Raw genomic sequence first — 23,387 nt, forward strand, 5'->3', positions numbered from 1 at the left:
ATTAAACCAATGCAACTGCTCAAAAACTAAAACTCCATCACTATCTAAGTTCCCCATCATGGTGTGTGAAATCATTTCCAGAAAACTTTTCAAAAGATACCAAATAAAAGCCATCACAGGCTGGGCACGGTGGCTCACTCCTGTAATCCCAGCTACTCAGGAGGCTGAGGCAGGATAACCTGGCGTGTGGAAATTGCAGTGAGCCGAGATCACGCCATTGCACTGTAGCCCGGGTGACAGAGTGAGACTCCATCTCAAAAAAAAAAAAAAAAAAAAAAAAAAAATCCACACAAAAAGACATTTCTTTATCAGGTCAGCAAATTGATTGCTGCTTTCAATCTCTCAAGTCAGATTCTCTTCAGACACTCCTTTGTGTTTCTTTACAATGTAATCAATCATTCCAGGGTCAGCTATGAGGCACAGTCCACTGGCCTCCCTCATAACCAATTTAATTGCAAACGGTTAGCATACTATTTCTTCTCTGCTATTCTCACAAAAACACTATTTAAAAAGTTCTTCCAGCTGCTTTTTTTTTTTTTTGAGACAGAGTCTCACTTAAACTCTGCTGTCCAGGCTGTAGTGCATTGGAGCAGTCTCTGCTCACTGCAACCTCTGCCTCCCACGTTCGACCAGTTCTGCTGCCTTCCCCCCGATCCCCGAGGAGCTGGGATTACAGGTGTGCGCCACCACGTCCGGCTAACTTTTGTATTTTTAGTAGAGATGGGGTTTCACCATGTTGGCTAGGCTGGTCTCGAACTCCAGACCTCAAGTGATCCACCCGCTTGGGCCTCCCAAAGTGCTGTGATCACAGGCGTGAGCCACTGAGCTCAGCCCCAGGTGTTTTTTTTTGTGTGTGTGTGGTTTTTTTTTTTTTTTTTTTTTTTTTTTTTTTTTTTTTTTTTAAGGAAGGCAGGAAAGAAGGCATTTGGGTCTCTTATCTGCAATTTTCTTACGTGTAAACTTATGTGAAGGATCTGGAATGGGACTTCGTGGCTTTAAGCCCTGACTCCACTTCTTGATGGCTGCGTGACCTGGGTTAAGTCACGCAACCTCTCTGAACACCAGTTTATTCATCTGTAAAACAGGTCAATCATAGCACAAGATTCGCAGCGCGGGTGGAGCTCAAAGTGCAGGGTTGTCCGTGGTGAACCCATCACTTTTATATTTATCCTTTGATGAAGCCAGCACAATTCCTACCTGGTTAACTAGATACACTTCACCTCTTCCCTCGAGTTCGCCCTTCCCCCCGCCTCGTGAAGTCCTTGTTCTCTTAGCTGTCTTGAAAATCCTATGCATCAACATGTAGGAAAGGGCGCGCCGGGCGGGGGAAGCCACCCCCGCCCGAGCGCCCCCTTCGCGACCGCACACGCGCCCAGGAAGACCACAGAGCCGCGGGTGAGCGGCGAGGTCGCGATGCACGGCCTGCGGGTGGTGGCCCAAGCGTCTGCCTCGCTGGCCTGGCAGGCGCGACTGTGCGTGCGCAGCCGAGGGTGGTGGCGGCCTGCACCCCACGCCAAGGGTGGTGGTGGCCGGCACCCCACCCTTGGCCGCCGCCTCCGCGTGTCAGGTGCCGTGAGAAGCGCGGGAGGGGCAGCCGCGGGCAGCGCCCAGGGATATGACTGGAGCCGACTTTCCAGAAGCGGCGCACGCAAAGCCCAGCTCGGCACGCAAGGGGGAGGCGACAGCAGAAACTTTTCAACCCGATAAGGTTCGCCGGAACGCGGAGATTTGCCTCCTCTAGCCACCCTCCGCCCCGCTCGGATCCGCCCCGCTAGCTCCCCCAAGCCCCCCCAGTCGCCCCAGCTTGGCTCCCCGCCCTGCGCCAACGGCTTCCGTCGCAGCCTGGGCGGCCCCGCGCCCTCCAGCGGGCGGCGCCACCTGGAGTGGCCTCTACGCGGGAAATCTCAGGGTCAGCTGCGCCCCAGGAGCCTTTGTGTTCCCAAGCACTGTCGGGGCCCCAAGGCGGGGGAGCGGCTACTTTTACGGATCTCGCCGCAAGAACTGGAAAAAACTTTGCATGCCAAAGAGCCTCCACTGAGGTGGCAATTTGTTTGCGAGAATCTAAGATAAAATTTAAACAACAAACCAGGGGCGCTCTGAGGCAGGGCGCTGTGAGGCAAACCTCTGCCACTACACTGGCTTTCCGGGAAGCAAGCTCAAGACCGGGAGAGGGAAGGGAGGTCGTGCGCTGGGGGTGGGGCGCGCTCCCATGTCTAGAGCACCGGCAGGGGCAGGTGGTCCCCAGCGCAGTTCTGGGGACACCGTGGAGCCTCGATCTGAGGTGGCTGTTATGAAGAGCGGTTACCGCACAATGGAAACGTGGGCACCTCCGCTCCCACGAAAGCCTGCTGGTAGAGCTCCGAGGCCAGCCGGTGCGCCCCGACGGGAGTCCGGGTCAAAGCGGCGTGGTGTACGGCGCGCCCCGCCCCCCGCAGGCCCCGCCCCGCCAGGTCGCGCTGCCCTCCTTCTTAAAACCCGGAGGAGCGGGATGGCGCGCTTTGACTCTGAGGTGGGAGCGAGCGCTTCTGCGACGCCAGCTGTGAGAGCCGCAAGAGCGTGGGAATTGACGCCACTCACCGACCCCCAGTCTCAATCCCAGCGCTGTGAGGAAACCTCGACTTTACCAGGTCCCCAAGTGCAGCGGGGCTCGGCGAGCGAGGCACCTTTCTCCGTCCCCATCCCAATTCAAGCGCTCCTGCCACTGACGACGCCAAGAGACCCCAGTGGGAGTTAAAGCTCCCAGTAGGGGCAGCAGGTGTCCAGGGCGGGCCTGCGGGTTCCTGTTGACGTCTTACCCTAGGCAAAGGTCCCAGTTCCTTCTTGGAGCCGGTTGTCCCGCGCCACTGGAAACCGCACCTCCCCGCAGGTGAGTCTGTCTGCGGAGCCGCTGCCCCGCGACCTCTTCAGATGGATTCTTGCAGGTAGGGAATGGCGTGGTAGGCACTTTAAAGGAAATCAAGCACCACCGCCTCGATGCCCGCAGCGTTGTCCCCAAATTGCAGGAACCGTTACGCACCTTGCGGGGAGGGGAAGAGGTTGGCGCTGGGTTACAGCGAGGTGGAAACACGCCCCTTCTCTTCTCCAAGGGAGACTGGGTTGGGGATGGGAAGGGGTGTTTTTGGCCATTTGTCCAGAGAGTCAGCTCCGACCTCTCCACCCAACGGCACTTAGTCCCCCGAGGCTGGGGTACGGGCGTGGGGCGCCCGCTCCTGTCTCTGCACCCCTGAGTGTCACGCCTTCTCCTTTCTGTCCCCAGCATGGGCACCGGCCTCAGTCCGAAGGACCCTTGGCCTCTAAACCTGCTGTCCACCCAGCAGACCACGCTCCTGCTACTCCTGTCGGTGCTGGCCGCTGTGCATGTGGGCCAGTGGCTGCTGAGGCAGCGGAGGCGGCAGCTCGGGTCCACGCCCCCCGGCCCGTTTGCTTGGCCACTGATCGGAAACGCGGCGGCCGTGGGCCAGGCGTCTCACCTCTCGTTCGCGCGCCTGGCGCGGCGCTACGGCGACGTCTTCCAGATCCGCCTGGGAAGCTGCCCCATAGTAGTGCTTAATGGCGAGCGCGCCATCCACCAGGCTCTGGTGCAGCAGGGCTCGGCCTTCGCCGACCGGCCGTCCTTTGCCTCCTTCCGTGTGATTTCCGGCGGCCGCAGCATGGCTTTCGGCCACTACTCGGAGCACTGGAAGGTGCAGCGGCGCGCAGCCCACAGCACAATGCGCAACTTCTCCACGCGCCAGCTGCGCAGCCGCCAAGTCCTCGAGGGCCACGTGCTGAGCGAGGCGCGCGAGCTGGTGGCGTTGCTGGTGCGCGGCAGCGCGGACGGCGCCTTCCTAGACCCGAGGCAGCTGACCGTCGTGGCCGTGGCCAACGTCATGAGTGCCGTGTGTTTCGGCTGCCGCTACAGCCACGACGACCCCGAGTTCCGTGAGCTGCTCAGCCACAACGAGGAGTTTGGGCGCACGGTGGGCGCGGGCAGTCTGGTGGATGTGATGCCCTGGCTGCAGTACTTCCCCAACCCGATGCGCACCGCCTTCCGCGAATTCGAGCAGCTCAACCGCAACTTCAGCAACTTCGTCCTGGACAAGTTCTTGAGGCACTGTGAAAGCCTTCGGCCCGGGGCCGCCCCCCGCGACATGATGGACGCCTTTATCCTCTCTGCGGAAAAGAAGGCGGCCAGGGACTCAGACGATGGTGGCGCGCGACTGGATTTGGAGAACGTGCCGGCCACTGTCACTGACATCTTCGGCGCCAGTCAGGACACCCTGTCCACCGCGCTGCAGTGGCTGCTCCTCCTCTTCATCAGGTAAAGCCTCTGGGAGGTGTGGGCCAGGTCTTTTCTCCTCTGAAAAAGGCGGAGTAGAGACAGAATATGCTGAGTTTGCAAGCAGCGCCCCGGGTGTTTCGCTCCAGGTCCCCACCCCTCAAAAACCAAGATCGCGTCGGGAAAGTGACGACCAAAGGACACACAGTGAGGGCTGAGACACGCGCACGCGCCCCACCCAGCGGTGCCCCGACCCCTCCGCAGCTCCTGTCTTGTCTCTATCCTCCCCTTCCCTGCTTGCGAGTGAGAACACATTTGCAAGACCCCTCCACTCCCCGGAAAAACAAGAGTTTTTAAGTGCCTGGAGATGAGCCCTGATATCTCTCTTCCTGGCGCAGTACAAGCAGAACTGGAATAGTTCCGAAAGAAAGGGTAACGCCATAAATATGTTAAACACAGCGGCCTCTCCTCGGCTCGTTCTCGGCGTGGATCCGAGGCCGCCCAGCCCTGGCGCTAAAAGCGGGCCGCCCGTCAGGGCTTTGTTCCAGGCCAAGGAAGCCCGTGGTGCCCGGGCTTCTGTGCGGGCTTCTGTAACCCGCACAGAAGCTTTCAGAAGGTGGCCACAACTAGCGGGCAGTGCTAGGTTTATAAAACCTGCGCGCTAGGAGTTTGAGAAATGCCGGGGTAGAAGACAATCACTTTTACGAGTGCAGAGTAGCATCCAGAAAGGCAGATGGGATATCCAGGAGGCGCCTGCAGACGTTTCTGGCCCCTGCGCTCGACTTGGTTAGCGGACCCCCTGATGCCCACGTTGGTCTCTACTAAGCTCCGACACGCACGGATTCAATAGGTCCCTGGTGTCGGGTTGCTAGATTTGGCAAAAGAAAAGTAAGTTTTACACGGGAATACTTACACTAAAAGATTAGCCCTTGTTAATCTGAAATCCATATTTAACTGGGCGGCCTGTAGTATTTACTCTGGAAACAGTACCCCTAGGGGCAAATGTTTCGCAAGGCAAATCTTGATTGCGGAAGAGACCAGAAATCCTGGTTGTGTCATTTCTTGGCGCACAAGTGAGCAGTTGGAGATGCTGAATCTGCAGGCACCACAGTAAGGTGTTTGGAAGGCAGAGAATGCTGTTTTCTTATTCAAATCCACTGCAGTCTGTATTTCCTTAGATACTGTACAGCTACCTTCACAAATGAAAAGTTTACACTTAAAATGGCTTTTTAGTATTAAAACCATAGAAACACCCATGGTGGGTGAGGGAGAGGCAGAAACTGAATAAAGAAAAGTCAGCCGGAGATCAGGGAAAAGGAAATCCCAGAATAGGATCCATAGGTTTTTGTGCATCCCCAGATAGGCATTTTAACTTTTGAAACGGCCTTTTTCATTAGAACCGCAGTAGTTCTCCGAGTACTCCAATTAGGCGGCAAAAAGAAAGAAAACCATTTGGGGGTCACTTTCAATTCAATATGCTGATACTTCTTTTTCCTTTTTAGTGAAAACACAGCATGACAGGGCTTGGCAAATTATACGATCTCTTTTTGTGTATACGTTTTATGGAAGCAGTCATGCCCATTCACTTATACATTGTTTATGGCTGCGTTCACTCTACAACACAGGGCAGAGCGGAGCAGTGCAACAAAGAGGGCTTGGTTCACAAAGTCTAAAACAGATACTATCTGGCTCTCCCCAGCATACATGTTTCTATGAAAAAAGTTGGCAGACTCCTGCAATATAACGTTGAAGAAGCGATTTTAAAAATAACTCTCCATTTCATCACATATGTGTATACATTTTTTTTTCGGAGTTGCAAACAATCAGTTACATGTTTTTTGACTTCTAACACTTTGACTTAAGGTAGTGGACATTTGTAATCTTTTAATACTTATTTTGGTAATTTTTGATGGCTACATAGTATTTTGCCACGATAATGTATAGTTATATATAATCATTTATTGAACTTTTACGTTGGTCATTGGCCTTGATTGCATTTAAAAAATTTTTAATTTTATGTATTTACTTACCTTAGAGACAGGGTCTCACTACGTTGCCCAGGCTGGTCCCAAACTCCTGGGCTCAAGCAGTTCTCCCGCCGCTGTCTGGCTGGTAGCTGGGGCTACAAGTGTGTACCACCATGCCTGGCTAATTTTTAGAATTTTAGGTCCTGTTGTGGACCTATATTTGTGTACCTCTTAAATTATTTTCTGAAAATACATTTCTGGGCATGGATTACTGGGTTTAAAATGAGGCGGGAAGAAGTTATCCTCATGTCTCTTGCCTTGTACTAAGATTTTGTTTTTTAAAAAGATTGTATCAGTTTGCATCATCAACAGTGAGTAAGTATTACAGTTTGTACCATAATCTTATGAACATTAGGAACTGGCTTTTAAATTTAAAAAATACAGTATGTAGCTTTATCCCTCAGGACACCAATTATCTTTGTATAAAATGAGAACAGCATGTCTGTTGGAATTGTCCAGGGAAATGAGGGAGAAAAAAAATTTACTTTCACATTTTAACTTTTGTGGGCCCTGGGTGCTTTTGCCTTTGTAGATTCCTTATACCATAAAAAAATTAAAAATTTAAATTTTATGACTACCCTGATATAAAGATGAATACATTAAATGATGCGTGAAAATATTTTCTTCTACCTAAAAGTGAGTTTTTTTAGTTCTGAAGATTGTAAAAGACAAAACTATTTTCATGGGCCCCTAAAAAGTGTTGTGGGCCCTAGGCACTGTCCCTGCAGTACCCAGTGGGAAAAGTTGGCCTTATCTACTACTGTGCTTTTTGAGGCTGGGAAAACTTAGAGTTTTTTGACTTATAATGGGAAAGAGAGTGTTAATCACGCAAGGTCTATTACAGGAAATATAATTCCTAAAGTCCGTCTTGTAATTTAGTGAGAAATTAGGAAGCTGTTTTAGATTTTTTTTTCCCCAGAAATATTAATTTAGTCACTGAGCTAGATAGCCTATTTAATGAAATGTAGAATTAAAATAAATTTATAATGTGCTTTCTAGATGAAATAAGAATTTTGGTCACTTGCTTTTCTCCCTCCACATTAAACACCAAACAGGTATCCTGATGTGCAGGCTCGAGTGCAGGCAGAATTGGATCAGGTCGTGGGGAGGGACCGTCTACCTTGTATGGATGACCAGCCCAACCTGCCTTATGTCCTGGCCTTCCTTTATGAAGCCATGCGCTTCTCCAGCTTTGTGCCTGTCACCATTCCTCATGCCACCAATGCCAACACCTCTGTCTTGGGCTACCACATTCCCAAGGACACCGTGATTTTTGTCAACCAGTGGTCTGTGAATCATGACCCAGTGAAGTGGCCTAACCCGGAGAACTTTGATCCAGCTCGATTCTTGGACAAGGATGGCCTCATCAACAAGGACCTGACCAGCAGAGTGATGATTTTTTCAGTGGGCAAAAGGCGGTGCATCGGTGAAGAACTGTCTAAGATGCAGCTTTTTCTCTTCATCTCCATCCTGGCTCACCAGTGCAATTTCAGGGCCAACCCAAATGGCCCTGAAATGAATTTCAGTTATGGTCTGACCATTAAACCCAAGTCATTTAAAGTCAACGTCACTCTCAGAGAGTCCATGGAGCTCCTTGATAGTGCTGTCCAAAAGTTACAAGCTGAGGAAACTTGCCAATAAGAAGCAAGAGGCAAGCTCAAATTTTAGAAATACTCACATCTTCAGAGATGGGGAGTAAAATTCCGTTTTTTTTCTAGTTCCTCTTTTGTGCTGCTTCTCAATTAGCCTTGAGGGTGAGCATAAACCAACTGTTCGTCAGGTGAGGTGTGCTCCATACCCAGTGGTTCTTCATGAGTAGTAGGCTATACAGGAGCTTCTGGGAGATTTTTTTGAGTCAAAGACTTAAAGGGTCCAATGAATTATTATATGTATACTGTATCTTGGTTATTTCTGAAGGTAGCATTCTTGGGGAGTTAAAACGCACATATAGACACATACACCCAAACGCTTACACAAAACTATTGAATGAAGAAGTATTTTGGTAATCAGGCCATTTTTGGTGAGAATACAAGATTGGTCTCCCATATGCAGAAATAGACAAAAAGTATATTAAACAAAGTTTCAGAATATATTGTTGAAGAGACAGACACAAGTAATTTCAGTGTAAGGTGTGTGATTGAAGGTGATAAGGGAAAAGATAAAGACCAGAAATTTCCTTCTCACCTTTTCAGGAAAATAACTTAGACTCTAGTATTTATGGGTGGATTTATCCTTTTGCCTCCTGGTATACTTCCTTACTTTTAAGGATGGATCATAAAGTCAGTTGCTCAAAAAGAAATCAATAGTTGAATTAGTGAGTATAGTGGGGGTTCCATGATTTATCATTAATTTTAAAGTATACATTGTTAAATTGTAAAACTCCAAGCTGACGTTGTACCTCTCTTGCTTGCCAAAGTACAGATTTTCAATTATGAGCAAAGAAAAAAAAAAAAGATTACCAGCCCAATCAAGCTTTAAATTATGTGACTGTAATGTACTGATTTCAGTAAGCCTCATAGGTTAAAAAAAGTCACCAAATAGTATGCAATATATTACTTAATTGTCCATAAGCAGTATAGTAGTTTTATCTTGTTCAGGAAAAGGTTGAATAATATATGTCTTGCATAATATTGCAAATTGAAAAGTACAACCAATGCAACCAAGTGTGCTAAAAATGAGCTTAATTAAATCAACCACCTATTTTTGACATGGAAATGAAGCAGGGTCTCTTCTTCACCCAAATTTTGGCAAATCTCAAAGTTAGATCCTAAGATGTGATCTTATTTTTATACAGTCTTTATTGAAATTCTATTATAAGACAGAATCTCGTTTTGAAAATAACCTAGTTAATATGTTAAAATTCCAAATTCATGGCATACTTAAATTTTAACTAAATTTTAAAACCATTCTGATTATCGAGTTCCAGTTGAAGTTAGTGGAAATCTGACCATTATCCTGTGGAAGGCAGAGAAATGTAACCTGTGTCTGCCCAATGAATAATGGAAAATGCCATGAATTACCTGGATGTTCTTTTTACGAGGTGACAAGAGTTGGGGACAGAATTCCCATTACAACTGACCAAGTTTCTCTTCTAGATGATTTTTTGAAAGTTAACATTAATGTCTGCTTTGTGGAAAGTCAGAATCAGAAGATAGTCTTGGAAGCTGTTTGGAAAAGACCGTGGAGGTGAGGTCAGTTGTGTTTTTTAAGATAGCAGTTACTTTGGTAGCTGGCAAAGCATAAAGCTCAAATGAAATGTATGCATTAACATTTAGAAAAGTGAACTGAAGTCTCAAGTTTTAAATTTCATTGCAATTAAACTTCCAAAGGAAGTTCTACAGTGTCCTGAGTGCTAAGTGCTTATTACATTTTGTTTAGCTTTTTGGAATCTTTGTACCAAAATTTTAAAAAAGGGAGTTTATGATAGTTGTGTGTATGTGTGTTGGGGGGTGGGTGATGGTAAGAGAAAAGAGAGAAAGACTGAAAAGAAGGAAAGATGGTTAAACATTTTCCCACTCATTCCTAATTAATTAATTTGGAGCACAAAATTCAAAGCATGAACATTTAGAAAAAAGATGTTTGGCGTAGCAGAGTTAAATCTCAAATAGGCTATTAAAAAAGTCTACAACATAGCAGATCTGTTTTGTGGTTTGGAATATTATAAAATTTCATGTAATTTTATTTTAAAATTTCATAGCTGTACTTCTTGAATATAAAAAATCATGCCAGTATTTTTAAAGGCATTAAAGTCAACTACAGAAATCAGGCTTGCCCAATACATTTAAATTTTTTGGCACTTGCCGTTCCAAAGTATTATGGCCCAGCAAGGCTGAGACAGTGAATCTGGGCTGCTGTAGCCTATTTTTTTAGACTGAGAAACGTATAGCAGCAAAATTAATCATGAACCAATCTGGATGCCTCATGACGTCAACCAGGTCCAGATGTGCTGCAATTTGTTTTTATGTAGGTAGGCCCAGTCGTCATCAGATGCTTGCGGCAAAAGGAAAGCTGTGTTTGTACAGAAGAAAGTAAGGTGCTTGGAGGTTACCTGGCTTATTTAGTATGTTTATAATCTAGTTAAAGAAAGGAAAGGAAACAAAAAACGAATACAAATAACTGAATTTGGAGGCTGGAGAAATAAGATTACTGCTTTAATCAGAAAGCCTCATTGTATTTCTACAGGAGAGCGAATGTATTTGCTGACAACCATTAAAGTCAGAAGTTTTACTCCAGGTTATTGCAATAGTTAAAGTAGAATGTTTATTAAATGCTTCATTTGTATGTCAAAGCTTTGACTCTGTAAGAAAATTGCTTTTTTCCAAAACAAAAAGATGTCTCAGGTTTGTTTTGTGAATTTTCTAAAAGCTTTCATGTCCCAGAACTTAGCCTTTACCTGTGAAGTGTTACTACAGCCTTAATATTTTTCTAGTAGATCTATATTAGATCAAATAGTTGCATAGCAGTATGTGTTAATTTGTGTGTTTTTAGCTGCGACACAACTGTGTGATTAAAAGGTATACTTTAGTAGACATTTATAACTCAAGGATACCTTCTTATTTAATCTTTTCTTATTTTTGTACCTTATCATGAATGCTTTTAGTATGTGCATAATAGCTATGATGCATAGTTGTAACCAAAATATATTCTGGGGAAACAACATTTATATATAGCTTTTACTGTTTGATATACCAAATTAAAAAAAAAATTGTATCTCATTACTTATACTGGGACACCATTACCAAAATAATAAAAATCACTTTCATAATCTTGTTACGAAGTTTCATTTTATGTTGTAGCAAATATAGTCTAATGCATCACTTTATTTCAACTGTTGCTATGGATTATTCATTAAAATATTGCACTGTAAACATTTTATTTGTCCATTCTACATTTCAGGCCGAGGCTGCATGCTTTTTGTTCCTGTAGGTTTTTATCAACCAAATTTCTAATCTCTATATTTTTTAATTTCTAAGAACCAACACGGAAGTTACATTTCAATGCAAACAATCAAGCCAAATGAGAATTAATTTGCAATGTTGAAAGATTGAATAGATTGCGACTTTAAGTTGCTGATCGATTTCTGCTTCATCTAAAGAATGCAGTACACATTTTTCTTCCTCAGCCGCACACCAGTCCTTTCTCTATTTTCTTCCTTAATTTTTTTAAAGGTACATGTGCCTTAATAAGTGCAATTAATGTCCAATAAAATAAGATGGGTACAAGTATTCTGTCATGTACTATGTGGAAATATTTTATTGCCAATCTTTTTACTTGGTAAAAAGACTTGACTTCACAGGGCCTAGGTCATGAATCTCTAGGCCTTCACTGCGCCACTCTCACAGATGATAGGGCTTGCGGTACCAAAGGCTCTTTGTCTTCCAGACTACAGCTCCTATTACTGTGAAAACAGGAAAAGAAGTAAAAATTGCACACAATGGCATTGATACTTTGGCTTGGGAACCTCACTTTAGCAGCCAGAAGGTATGGCTATGAAGTGGTTTAAGATAATACTCACTAGTTTTCCAGATGTATGACAGTAGGATCTTGGAAATGTCAGGACAGTTCAGAAAAAGTGAAGAAAATATTTTCATGGGAAAAAGATTCCTTTAAATAATTATAACTGGGGCCAGTTTTTGCAAAATTGTCGAGGAGAGTTGGAGTCTACCCAATCAATCCAACAGAGTATAAGAGCGGAGTACAGGGTGGGAAATGAATGCAGCTTTGGATGTAAGACAGGCGTGGTTGTTGGAAACTCACAGAGACTGTTTCTTCAACCTCAGAGCCAGTCTATTTTTCTGCACCAGTGCAACAGAAGTTAACTGACTGTTAACTCTCCGGTTTTTGGCTCAGTGACTCTCACATGCTCTCTACTCTCCCGTTTCAGTCTGTTAGTTATAAATCTCAGAGAGGGAAAAGGAAAGAAGACAAAAATTAAATATATTCAAATACATTCAAAAGCAATTTTTTTTTTAACCTGGAATTGTGGAGGAAAATAATCTAGTTTACATAGGTACGGACATGCTGTAGGTAACTGTTCATGCTTGTAGCTCCTCTGCTAAGCGACATACAGGCTTTGAGGACAAATGCTGTGCTCTTCATGCACACTTTGCAATGTGTGTCAGGTATGGAGGGAAGAAATGGAACTAAAATATGTTAAGCACTTACAATTTTTGCATCACCGTGCTAAACTCTCTAATGCATTATTGCCCAACAGTCTTCTGAGGGATGCAATAAAGTAATGGGCCAAAATTATAGATTTAGAAGTATTCTCATCCAGATTTTCCCTGGAGATGAACTAATTGAAAGCTCATTATCTTTGTACCCTAGTTTGTCCCTTCCCAATGTGCCTGTGCTTGGATTTACAGGGTAGTCCGTCTATTTTTTAGGCCATGAGATCCTGGGAGTTTCGCAAGCAATTTACTTTCTTTGTCTAAGGCACATTCCACACTACAGTCAGGGAGTAACTGACATTGTGTGGGAATCCTCACCACACTGCTCTCTTCTGAGAAAAACCTCTTGAAACTGTTCTTTAGGCAAAACCAAAAATCGACCAAACAGTCACGCTTTGTCTTATAATCCTAAAAGTTCTGTCCTAGAACCTGTCTGGACCAAGGATCCTTGCTGGAGCCAGGGCCGTCCTTAGGCTGGTCCAGTTTCCTGGTACGTGGCCTGTTTGTCTGATAGCGGTGCATCACACTAGGTGTTGGTGTGTGTGGCTCATCAGAACCCTTCCGTCTCTCAGAGCCGGTGAGCACCAGCCAGAGGGAGAGGAAGAACCAAGGCACGAAACAAGCTTTTTGATGGGAAGCTTGCCTTTGCAAACAGAATGACTGGACCTACTAGAACTAGTTTTGAATCACTTGAGGCCCCTTTAGGTGAGACAATGTTATACAGCGGAAGCCTAACAGCACTGAGATCCCTTTGGGTCAAAGCTAAGAGTCATTGAGCAAGCCTGAAAAATCAGCCAGCCTCCTTTTTTTTTTTTTTAATTTAAATTTATTCCTGTTTCCTTGTTTGTTTCGCTCTCTCTCAATGGATAAATATTACAATATGCTTAATGTGCACTTTTTGTTTACGTGTTCCAGCAAAATTTGTATTGTTGTTTTACTTTATGTAAGTGCTGTACATATCTCATCCTGTCGCTTAATCTTTTCTCAGCTCCATCCCTGTGTAATTCCATAGCTTCTAGCTGCTGCCTAGTATTCCATGGTACTCATCCACCACATTTTCTCTATCCACTCTCTTGGGAATAGATACCTGGATAACTTCCAACTTTATGAGTCCCTAAATGATGCAGCAAGGACCAGCTTGGTATGTGTTTCCTTGCCCTCCTGTGTAAACTTTGTAATGTATGCCATACCCATGATTAGAAGTGTTGGGTCAACAAGTGAGTACGTATGTAATTTAAATATTGCATCTTCTCCAGAATGCCAAATCTGTCCACACTCCCATCAGCTGTGCATGAGGGGAAGCTGTACCCATTTCCCCACCAACAGATGGCACGACCTCTTTATTTTTAAATGACATATATACTCTTGGGAGAGAGATGCATTACATAGAATTTTTTTTTTTTTTTTAACGAGGAAAAAGACATCTACACTCATTTTTCAATGCTTCCCCTAGCCATATTTGTGTCTACATTATATCTCCACTATTCAATGGTATATTCATTGAAAAGCAGGGACTAAGTCCCAACAATTTTGTTATGGAACCATATTGTATATACAGAAGCAAGGGTGAAAAAAGTGGAGTGAGTTTTGTCAAGCCTGCTTCTCAGCACTGATGATCTCTTCACCTTCTCCATGACAGTTTTCAATTGGTACCCTTGAAGTCTAACCTGTTTTTTTTTTTTTGAGATGGAGTGTCGCTCTGTCACCCAGGTTGGAGTGCCGTGGTGCGATCTCAGCTCACTGCAAACTTTGCCTCCCAGGTTCAAGTGATTCTCCTGTCTCAGCCTCCCGAGTAGCTGGGACTACAGGCGTACACCACCATGTCCAGCTAATTTTTGTATTTTTAGTAGAGATGGGGTTTCACCATGTTGGTCAGGCTAGTCTTGAACTCCTAATCCACCCGCCTTGGCCTCCCAAAGTGCTGGGATTACAGGTATGAACCACCACGCCTGGCCCCGAATCTCAGTTTCTTCTCCTTGCTTGCGAATTGAGCTTCTTCAAGGTTTTTAGGTTTCTGCTTAGTCACTATGAAGAAAGCAGAAATGCCAACTCAATGGCTTCCAATTTTTTAAACCATAACCTCACAGTATGCAATATATTTTACATGATTTAGTACATATCTCTGCATATGATTGTGTGTACTTCATAATGTATATGTATCTATGTATGTATATATATATACACACACATACACACACACAAACAGGATTCACTGTTGTTTTCTGTGATGGAATATATTTTTAAATTTTTTTCATAAGAAATGCAGCATAGTGAAAGACTACTACAAACCTATCACAGTGGCTAAATTTTTAGAAAAATGACAAAACTGATAATATATACCAAGTTCTGGGGAGGATGTGAAACTACTGGAACTTTCATATATTGCTTGAGGGAGTGCAAAATGCTACAGTATGACCCCACTCCTGGGTATGTATCCTAGAGAAATGAAAACACATTCACACAAAAGCTATGCATGAATGTTTACAGCAGCTGCATTCATCATGACCTCCAACTGAAAACAACCTGAATTTCCTTCAAAGGGCAATTAGTTATACAAAAATCTGCTACATCCATGCAATGGAATGCTACTCAGCAATAAAAAAGAATGAACCACTGATACACACCACAAGTTGAATGAATCTCAAGAGAATTATGTTGAGTAAAATAAGTCAGCTTCAAAAGGTTACACACTGTACAATTCCATTGCTACGACAGCCTCTGAGAGACAAAAGTGTCACGATGAAGAGTAGATCAGTGGTTGTCAAGGGTTAGAGGGGAGGGAGGGTACTACAAAAGGATAGCCTGGTGGAGTTTTGGAAGGTTTTCTGATTGTGGCAGTGGTTACATGGATGTACACGTGTGTTAAAATTCACACAACTACACCAAAAAGTGATGAAAAGTGATTGGAAAAAATGTTAAAGGGGAAATAGTGCAAATGAACTTAAGTGAAGCTGAACTGAAGTTGGCAGGTAGCACGGCAGCTGCTGGCAGACAAGGAAACGAGATGGCAACACTGAACAAAGAAGGTCAAGCCCGGAGGTGTGAACAAGGATCATGGCCTGTGCTGAAGTCCCTGCAGGAGAGGTAAAGTGGTGCCAGATTCTCAGGGCAGAACAGGAGGCAGAACACCAGCCTTTGGGATGAGCAACAGCTGGAACCTCCCTGCCAAGGCAATTTTAATTCAATGTCATAAGTGTTAATTGAGCACCTGTTAGTAGACAGACACTGTTTAGGACACTGATGATATATTAATGAACAAGGCACCCAGGCCCTGACCTCGTGGAGCTGATATTCTAGTGGGATGGGTGGCAGGAGAGAAAATAAGATTTCAGTTAATTATAAGTGGTGTGTATGTGTGTACGTGTGTGTGTGTGTACTGTGTGTGAGGGGGCACTGTTTAGAATGAGTAGTCGGGGAAGCCTTCCTGAAGGAGGCAACACCAAGGGGTGGGCATTAAGGACAAGCTTCTTCTTACATCCTCCCCATGTGAAGGAAATACAGGCCCTGAGTTATCAGATAATATAATTACCTTAAAAAAGAGATGGCTGCAATTCATTAAATTGATTTTTATGGTCACAAAATCAGGGCAGTCTAAAGTCAAATAATCTCAGCGCACTCCATGGCAGATGACATTGGCCCATAATCAGCATTGGCTTCTGGCTTGACCGATGGCATTGGTGGGTCCAGACCATTCCCTGCCATTGACTCCTGAGCTCATTCCTAGCCATGTTCCCCTTGGAGAACTGAAGCAAATCTGACACCTCAGGGCCTGCATTTCCTTCACATGGGGAGGATGTAAGAGGATACTTGTCCTTAATGCCCACTCCTTGGTGTTGCCTCCTTCAGGAAGGTTTCCCTGACTACTCATTTGCTCCTGAAGAATAACCAGAGAACAGGCTCTTGGAACTAACATACTTTTCAACAATGCCTTTACATATAATTTAAAATGGCCTGCCGATTCTTTAATTTTAAGTGCACCAAAGGACTCCACATTGATTCTTTTAAGCACTTAATGGAACTTCTCTTGGAACATTTTCTAGACTATGTCTAGCCTTTGAGTCAAAGTTTTATTATATCTGATTGAAAAGGATTTGCACCCTCATCCCAGTGGGGTTGCTGAGAAAAGCAGGCGGCCTCGTGTTCTGTTTGGGGGATCTCCTTCCCTGGTGTTGTGCTGTGTAGCCAGCATGCTTTCCTGGCTGTCTCTAACTTTGTTGTTTAATCCCACAGCCCTTGGCCATTATCTAGGCCTTTGGACCCCACAAGTCCGGTCACCATCAGCTTTGAGAGCACCACTCAGCTCCCATACCCACAGTATTGAAAGCTGCTGTTGTCCACTGGATCTGGTGGATGTTTGAGAATCCCAGGATGCTCTGAGTTTGTCTTTCCTGCACCTCCCCTGTCACTCTCCCTGCTCACATTCAGGAAGGCCAAAGGGCCACCTCTGTTCTGTTACTGCACATCCTAGCAATCAGTATTTAAATTTGAGACTCTGTTTCTGCAATTCCCACAGCCCACAAGCAAATCCAGTTGGCATTCTAGAGCTTGGTACTGACATTGAGGAAAAAAGTGGGGAAACAGGCTGGACAAAGCGGTGGAAGAATAAGGTCAACTTTTCACTGTGTATTTTCCAATGTGGTTTCCAGGAACGATTGCTGTAAAAACAGGGCAAGCCTGCCTGCTGTCTTGTTTTGATTTCTAAAGAGATGGCTCTGGAAACATCTATCTATCAAGGCTTTGTTAATAAAAAAACAAAATGTTTGGGCATGGTGGCTCACGCCTGTAATCCCAGTACTTCAGGAGGCCAAGACTGTTGGATCACGAGGTCAGGAGATTGAGACCATCCTGGGTAACACAGTGAAACCCCGTCTCTACTAAAAAAAAAAAAAAAAAAAAAAAAAAAAATTAGCCAGGCATAGTGGCACGCGCCTGTAGTCCCAGCTACTCAGGAGGCTGAGGCAGAAAAATCGCTTGAACCTGAGAGGCGGAGGTTGCAGTGAGCTGAGATCGAGTCCCTGGACTCCAGCCTGGGCAACAGAGCGAGACTGCGTCTCAAAAACAAAAATACCCCAACAACAACGAAAAACCACACACGCACAAAACCCTGTCGTTCTTCTTCAGTGCCCCGCCAGGGTTCATTTTCTTTGTGACAGAGCGTAGGGGAGTTTAGGTCATCATACAGACCTGCCCTTGGCTCTGCAGAGGTCAGCACCTTTCTCATTTTCTTTGCCCAAGTCCCTATCAGTCTAGCTTGAGTTCATCTCTCATGTCTTTAATGAAGCCTCCTCTGACCACACTGTTTAATACTTAGTCTGCCCCGCAAGCTCCCTCGACATGCCTACCTTGCTCTACTTTTTCTGTTCCCTATGCCCCAACACATGAAACATTTATTCCCTGTTAATATAACACAAAATAACCTTTACATTTTGATGATGGTTTACTGTCTGTCTCCATCCCCACTCCAGTCCCCAGCACATAAACTCCACACCTGCAGACAGAATCTGGATGGTTGCTTCTGCAAGCCTTCCCTTCCAAGGCTGGGAATTAAAGTTCAAAGGGGGTCTTCCCCTCATGCTGCTTCTTCCTGCACGGCAAAGCTTGAAGGCTTGACCTAAACAGCTATGCCAATGGATGATGAGTGATTGAATGTGATTTTTCAGATGCCTGAGATTTCCACCCAGGGCTCCTTCACCCCTAACTCACATTGACCTGGCTTTTTCCCATAGGCAGAGGAGCCAACATCTCCAGTGGAAAATAAACTTAGGTCAAAAGAACAAGGCATGTGAGGAGCAAAATTATTTCCAAAGAAAAAAAGTTAAATTTTCAAGAGCTAAGGTGGCTTTCTAATGCTGCTGTTATGAGTTGGACATTTTTCCTGGGTAGTTACTCTGCTACTGTTCAGATAGCCTCAATGGGCTGTGTATGAGTCTGTTCTCACAGTCCTATAAAGAAATACCTGAGACTGGGTAATTTATAAAGCAAAGAGGTTTACTTGGTTCACGGGTCTGCAGGCTGTACAGAAAGTATAGCAGCAGCTTCTGCTTCTGGGGAGGCCTCAGGAAACTGACAATCATGGCAGAAGGCAAAGGGGAAACAGGCACTTCTTACATGGCTGGAGCAGAAGGAAGAGAGAGGGGGAAGGTGCTACATACTTTTAAACAACCAGATCTCATGAGAACCCACTCACTATATAATACCAAGGGGGATGGTACTGAACCTACTTCGACCTAGTAAAAGTCCTACATGTCCCTTTGGCAAAGGACCACACACTCCGGTAGCCAACTTATATATTCCTCTATTAGGAGATAAAGTATAAGGTTAGACAATAGCTAGGTCAGCAGCGGCACTCTGCTTAGTGGCAGCATAAAGCTGAGAAACTGGGGTAGGGTAAGATGTCTTTAAGGAGGACTTGAGGTCATTCCTTGATGTTGTAAGCCACTGCTCTCTGGGTACTGGGGTAGGCCTGCATTGTAGTTGTTGGGGCCCCAAGCCTAGGGGCCCCGGCTCCCGTTTCCCAAGAGGGGTGACAATACATTCCCACTTTTATCAGTTTTTGAACGGCATTCATTGGTCCAATGTCGGCCCTTGCCACAGCGTTTACACATATCAGATGACAACCTTCTTTCTTTTAGAGCAGAAGAGCCTAATTTTTTCGGCATTCCTTTTTAAAATGACCGGGTTTCCCACATTGATAGCATATGCCTTGTTTAGAATTGCCTTTTAAAGCCTTAGAAAGTGCCCCAGCAAACAATTGAGCATTGTAAATAGCTCCTCCAACACCTGCACAAGCCCGAATGTATTCAGCTAAATCAGTTCCACTAGCTTTTAGAGGACGCAGCAATTTTTGGCACTCGGGATTAGCACTTGCAAAAGCCAGAGTATCCAAAAGAATTTTAGCAGCAGGGCCTGAACCTACAGTCTTTAATACAGCATCTTGAAGATGGGCTACAAAATCTGGATACGGCTCAGTGGCTCCTTGCAGGATCCTTACAAAAGATAAAGAAGTTTTACCTGATATTTCAACCTTAGTCCACGCTTTTATAAACAAGGCTTTAATCTGAGTGAGAGCAATATCATCTAGGCCTGCCTGAGCATTAAGAGTGGTGTATTGTCCTGAACCCGTAAGCTGCTCTTCAGTAGGTCCTGGGGAATTTCGGGTAGCATTTTTTTTAGCTTGTACTCTTGCTTCCTCCCACCACCAACTTTTTAATTGAAGCCATTGCAAACGATCAAGGACAGCCTGTCCCAACGTTTCCCAGTCAATAGGAATCATCATATATTCTAAAGAGAAGGAATCGAGAAGGCCAAAAACAAACGGTGACTGAGGTCCATAATTAGAAATTGCAGCTTTCATTTCTTTCAAAAATTTAAATTGTAGGGCTGTAAAAGTCACATTCTGGCCACCGTTTGGGAACTGAGCATTGGGGCCAAAAGCAGCCCGTGTTATTGGGAATAAATCTAATTCCTCGAGATCATCCTTTTCCTTCGATTCCTTCTTTTCTCCTACAGGAGGAAGAGGCACAGAGAAAACCTGACCTGACATAGGCAAAGAGGTTGGAGGTGGAGGCAAAGGGAAGTCCTTTTCCAAAGGAGCAGAAGGGAAGGTAACAGGGAAGGCTCATGGCGGAGAGATAGGAGAAACAGGAGCAGCGGTACCTTGCAATTTTAACAACTGTTGTGACATCTCTAAAATGCGCTGCAAATCAGAATTTCCTTCAGATGAAGGAGGCATTAGCTCTTTTTCCAATTCCTTGTCCTCAACAACCGGGGTGTAAATACGTTCCTCTCTAGGATCATTCCTCTCTAAAGCTTCAGATGCCTCACCTCCTGTGGCAGTATCGCCAGGCTCTGAGTCAGTTTCAAGTAACTCTAATGCCTGAGTAATGGAACTACACAAAGTCCACAAAGTCAGAGGCATCGTTTGCCCCCGCTGATAAGCTCGACGCACGATTTTAACCACTTGTAACCATTCCTTTCGATTTAACTGCACTTTGGTTTGATATTGAAACCAATAACAATGTTGTTCAACATGGGCAAATAATCGCTTCAAAGTCTTATGTTCCTTAACTAACTTCTACTCCTATAGACATCAACAGTCCCTGGAGTAACCGCAAATATTCAGAGGCCAGAGAGGTGGAATTCCCCATAATTTTCCCGTGGGTCCCCCTTTCTTTATTTACCTGCCCGGGGTGTTCCCCCTCCAGTTCCTTGCTCTCGTGGAGCCACGGCCCCTGCTCACTGCGCCAGATGTTGGGGTCTGCGTGTTTCCTAAACAAAGGAATGAACACACAAGACAACACAAGACAAGACAAACATGGCGGCTGCTTCAAATGGCACGCTCTGCTTTATTTTATACAGTCATTTGTGGAATGTTGCCAAGTCACAAGACACATTGTTGTTTTTCTGACCTTTCCCTGACTTTCTGGATTTTCAAGATGTTTACACATAAACAAGCCCCCAGGGTCTGCTGTTTACAGCTGGCTCCTTTGTCCTCCCTGTTTGCAGGGGAGGAACGCCCTGCTTCGTTTGCAAGAGCAGGACTTATGGGCAATGTCTCGTTTGTGAGCACGTAGTCCTCTACAGAACCATTCATGAGAACTCCACTCTATGATCCAATCACCTCCCACCATGCCCCACCACCAACACTGGGGATTACTATTGAACATGAGATTCGAGTAGCGACATAGATTTAAACCGCATCAGATAAAGTGGTTTCTATATCAGGCTCCATTGGCTACCAACATCTTGGTAAGATGAATCTCCTGTGGTTTACAGCAGAGGTTAGCAAACTATAGCCCATGGCCCAAATCTGGTCCACCACCCTTTTTCCATAGTTTGTGAGCTATGCATTATTTTTACACTTTTAAATAGTAGAAAGAAATCGAAAGAGGAAAAGTATTTTATGACACATGAACATTTTATGAAATAAAAATTTCAGTATCCATAAAGTTATGTTGGAACACAGCCATACTCATTTGACTACTGTAATGCCTATGGCAGGTTTTGTACTACAGCAGCAGAGTTGGGTAGCTGTAACAAAGACCACATGGCCTGCAAAGTCTGAAATATTTACTACCTTGCTCTTACAGGAAAAGTTTGCCAATCCTGGTCTCCACCATCTATTTCTCACAGCACCAACTAATAATAGTAACAACCTTTTCATGTTTCTAAAGCACTTCATGGTTGGCAAATCACTTCTATGTGTATCATTTCCACCTCTGTTTTGAATGGCCCTGAATTGTGCTAGAGTCCTGGACAGCAGATGCTGCTTCACAGAGAGACATGAACCCACAAAGGTAACACCCCAAACAAGGCACTAGGAAGCAGAACAGGTCAAAGGCATTTTTCACAAAGGCAATATTCCACATTGCAAGTGGAGGCATTTTAGCATAGACTAGGGAACACAGCAGTTAAATGGAAGGAAAGGCCGGGCGCGGTGGCTCAAGCCTGTAATCCCAGCACTTTGGGAGGCCGAGGTGGGCGGATCATGAGGTCAGGAGATCGAGACCATGCTGGCTAACATGGTGAAACCCTGTCTCTACTAAAAAATACAAAAAAAATTAGCTGGGTGTGGTGGTGGGCATCTGTAGTCCCAGCTACTAGGCAGGCTGAGGCAGGAGAATGGCATGAACCCGGGAGGCGGAGCTTGCAGTGAGCTGAGATCACGCCATTGCACTCCAGCCTGGGTGAAAGAGCAAGACTCCATCTCAATGGAAAAAAAAAAAAAAAAAAGGAAGGAAAAAATCAGACCCACGCAGTGTAATAACATAACTAAAACAAAATTGAAAAAAAGCTTGTAATTTCGGGACTTAAAAGCTCTTGCTTAATTAATTTCTTCTTCCTAATTGGGTCTCCATCATTTTATATTATTTAGGGGTATGTCATAGTTTCACAATTCTTACATGTAGCCTAAGAATGCAATTAATCAAACAAAATTCAGCCTCTTATCTAGTCAAGTGGCACACCCTGAAATAAGTTTGGGAGAATTATCATATGTTCTTACTTACACAGCACAGTAAATCAAGTATAATATAGTTTTATATATATTCAGATCATCCAGGCCATTATTTATTCAGCATCTATTATGTCTCTAAGCATTGTTAAGCACTACTAGATACTATTCTAAGATAAAACTGTTATAAAAATAAACACACGCCCTGATTCAGAGGTGTTCATTTCCTGTTTGAGGAGACACACTGGCATGCCCCTAACGCAGTGTGATTGATGTTGTAACAATTGGTGCATGAAGTGCTTTGGGAACAAAGATTAAGAAATACGTAATTCTCCTAGAGATTGTGTGGACATGAGGGTTACGAAAGGCTCCATAGAGGAGATGCCCTATGAGCTGGGCCTAGATGCTTAGGGGTTGACTAGAGAGACACAATACCAGGGAGGGAGGATGAGAGGATCCTGGACAAAGCCCTCAGTGATGAAAGGACCTGCTCCCCGCTGGATCCCTGGTGCCTGGCACAGTGCTGCCCCCTCATATGTGCTCAGCAATAAAATATCTGTTGAATGAATGAATGTGATGTGCTTGGAGGTGGCAATGATCCAGTTGAGGTGGGGAGCACGCGTATGTGTTCGCATGCAGTGTGTGTGTGTGTATTTGTGTGTGTGTTGGGGTAAGGGAGTATGGCAGGTACTGTTAATGTCTACCCAATATCCTTCACCCTACTTGTTAACAGAGACTTGATTTTTTTCCAGTTATCCAGTTTTTAGAGAAGATGACTGTCTCAGCTCAGAGTAAATCCTGACTAGCCTACATCAATCATAAAATTCCTGTTCCCCTTGGAGTAATTGGCCTAGAGAGGGGCATGCCATCTATTCCAGCCAATGAGTTGCAAGTGGAAGGTCTATTGAAGGGCTGCTTGAAGGGTTGCATTGTTCTTTAAAAGACACACACACAAGTAAGAGACAGTGCATCCTCCTGTC

The 23,387-nt window shown here is 44.8% G+C and overlaps 1 protein-coding gene across 4 annotated transcripts; it reads left to right on the plus strand.

Annotated features, from left to right (window-relative positions):
* The first annotated feature begins 2,500 nt into the window (after positions 1–2,500).
* On the plus strand, positions 2,501–11,050 carry CYP1B1 (cytochrome P450 family 1 subfamily B member 1). 4 transcript variants are annotated; one of them, XR_012422464.1, is made up of 3 exons: positions 2,501–2,921; positions 3,257–5,146; positions 7,341–9,772. XR_012422464.1 is itself a non-coding variant. In XM_005576097.5 (3 exons), the coding sequence occupies exons 1-3, from the start codon at positions 2,908–2,910 to the stop codon at positions 7,924–7,926; spliced, it is 1,644 nt and encodes a 547-aa protein (XP_005576154.3). In that variant the 5' UTR covers positions 2,501–2,907; the 3' UTR covers positions 7,927–11,050. The 4 variants fall into 4 exon arrangements, 2 of the variants coding, with proteins under 2 accessions (XP_005576154.3, XP_005576155.3); XR_012422465.1 differs by having other exon boundaries at positions 2,501–2,866; XM_005576097.5 differs by having other exon boundaries at positions 3,257–4,300; positions 7,341–11,050.
* The last annotated feature ends 12,337 nt before the right edge of the window (positions 11,051–23,387 follow it).

This window comes from Macaca fascicularis, chromosome 13 (assembly GCF_037993035.2).
Source record: "Macaca fascicularis isolate 582-1 chromosome 13, T2T-MFA8v1.1".
Classification (NCBI taxonomy): domain Eukaryota; kingdom Metazoa; phylum Chordata; class Mammalia; order Primates; family Cercopithecidae; genus Macaca; species Macaca fascicularis.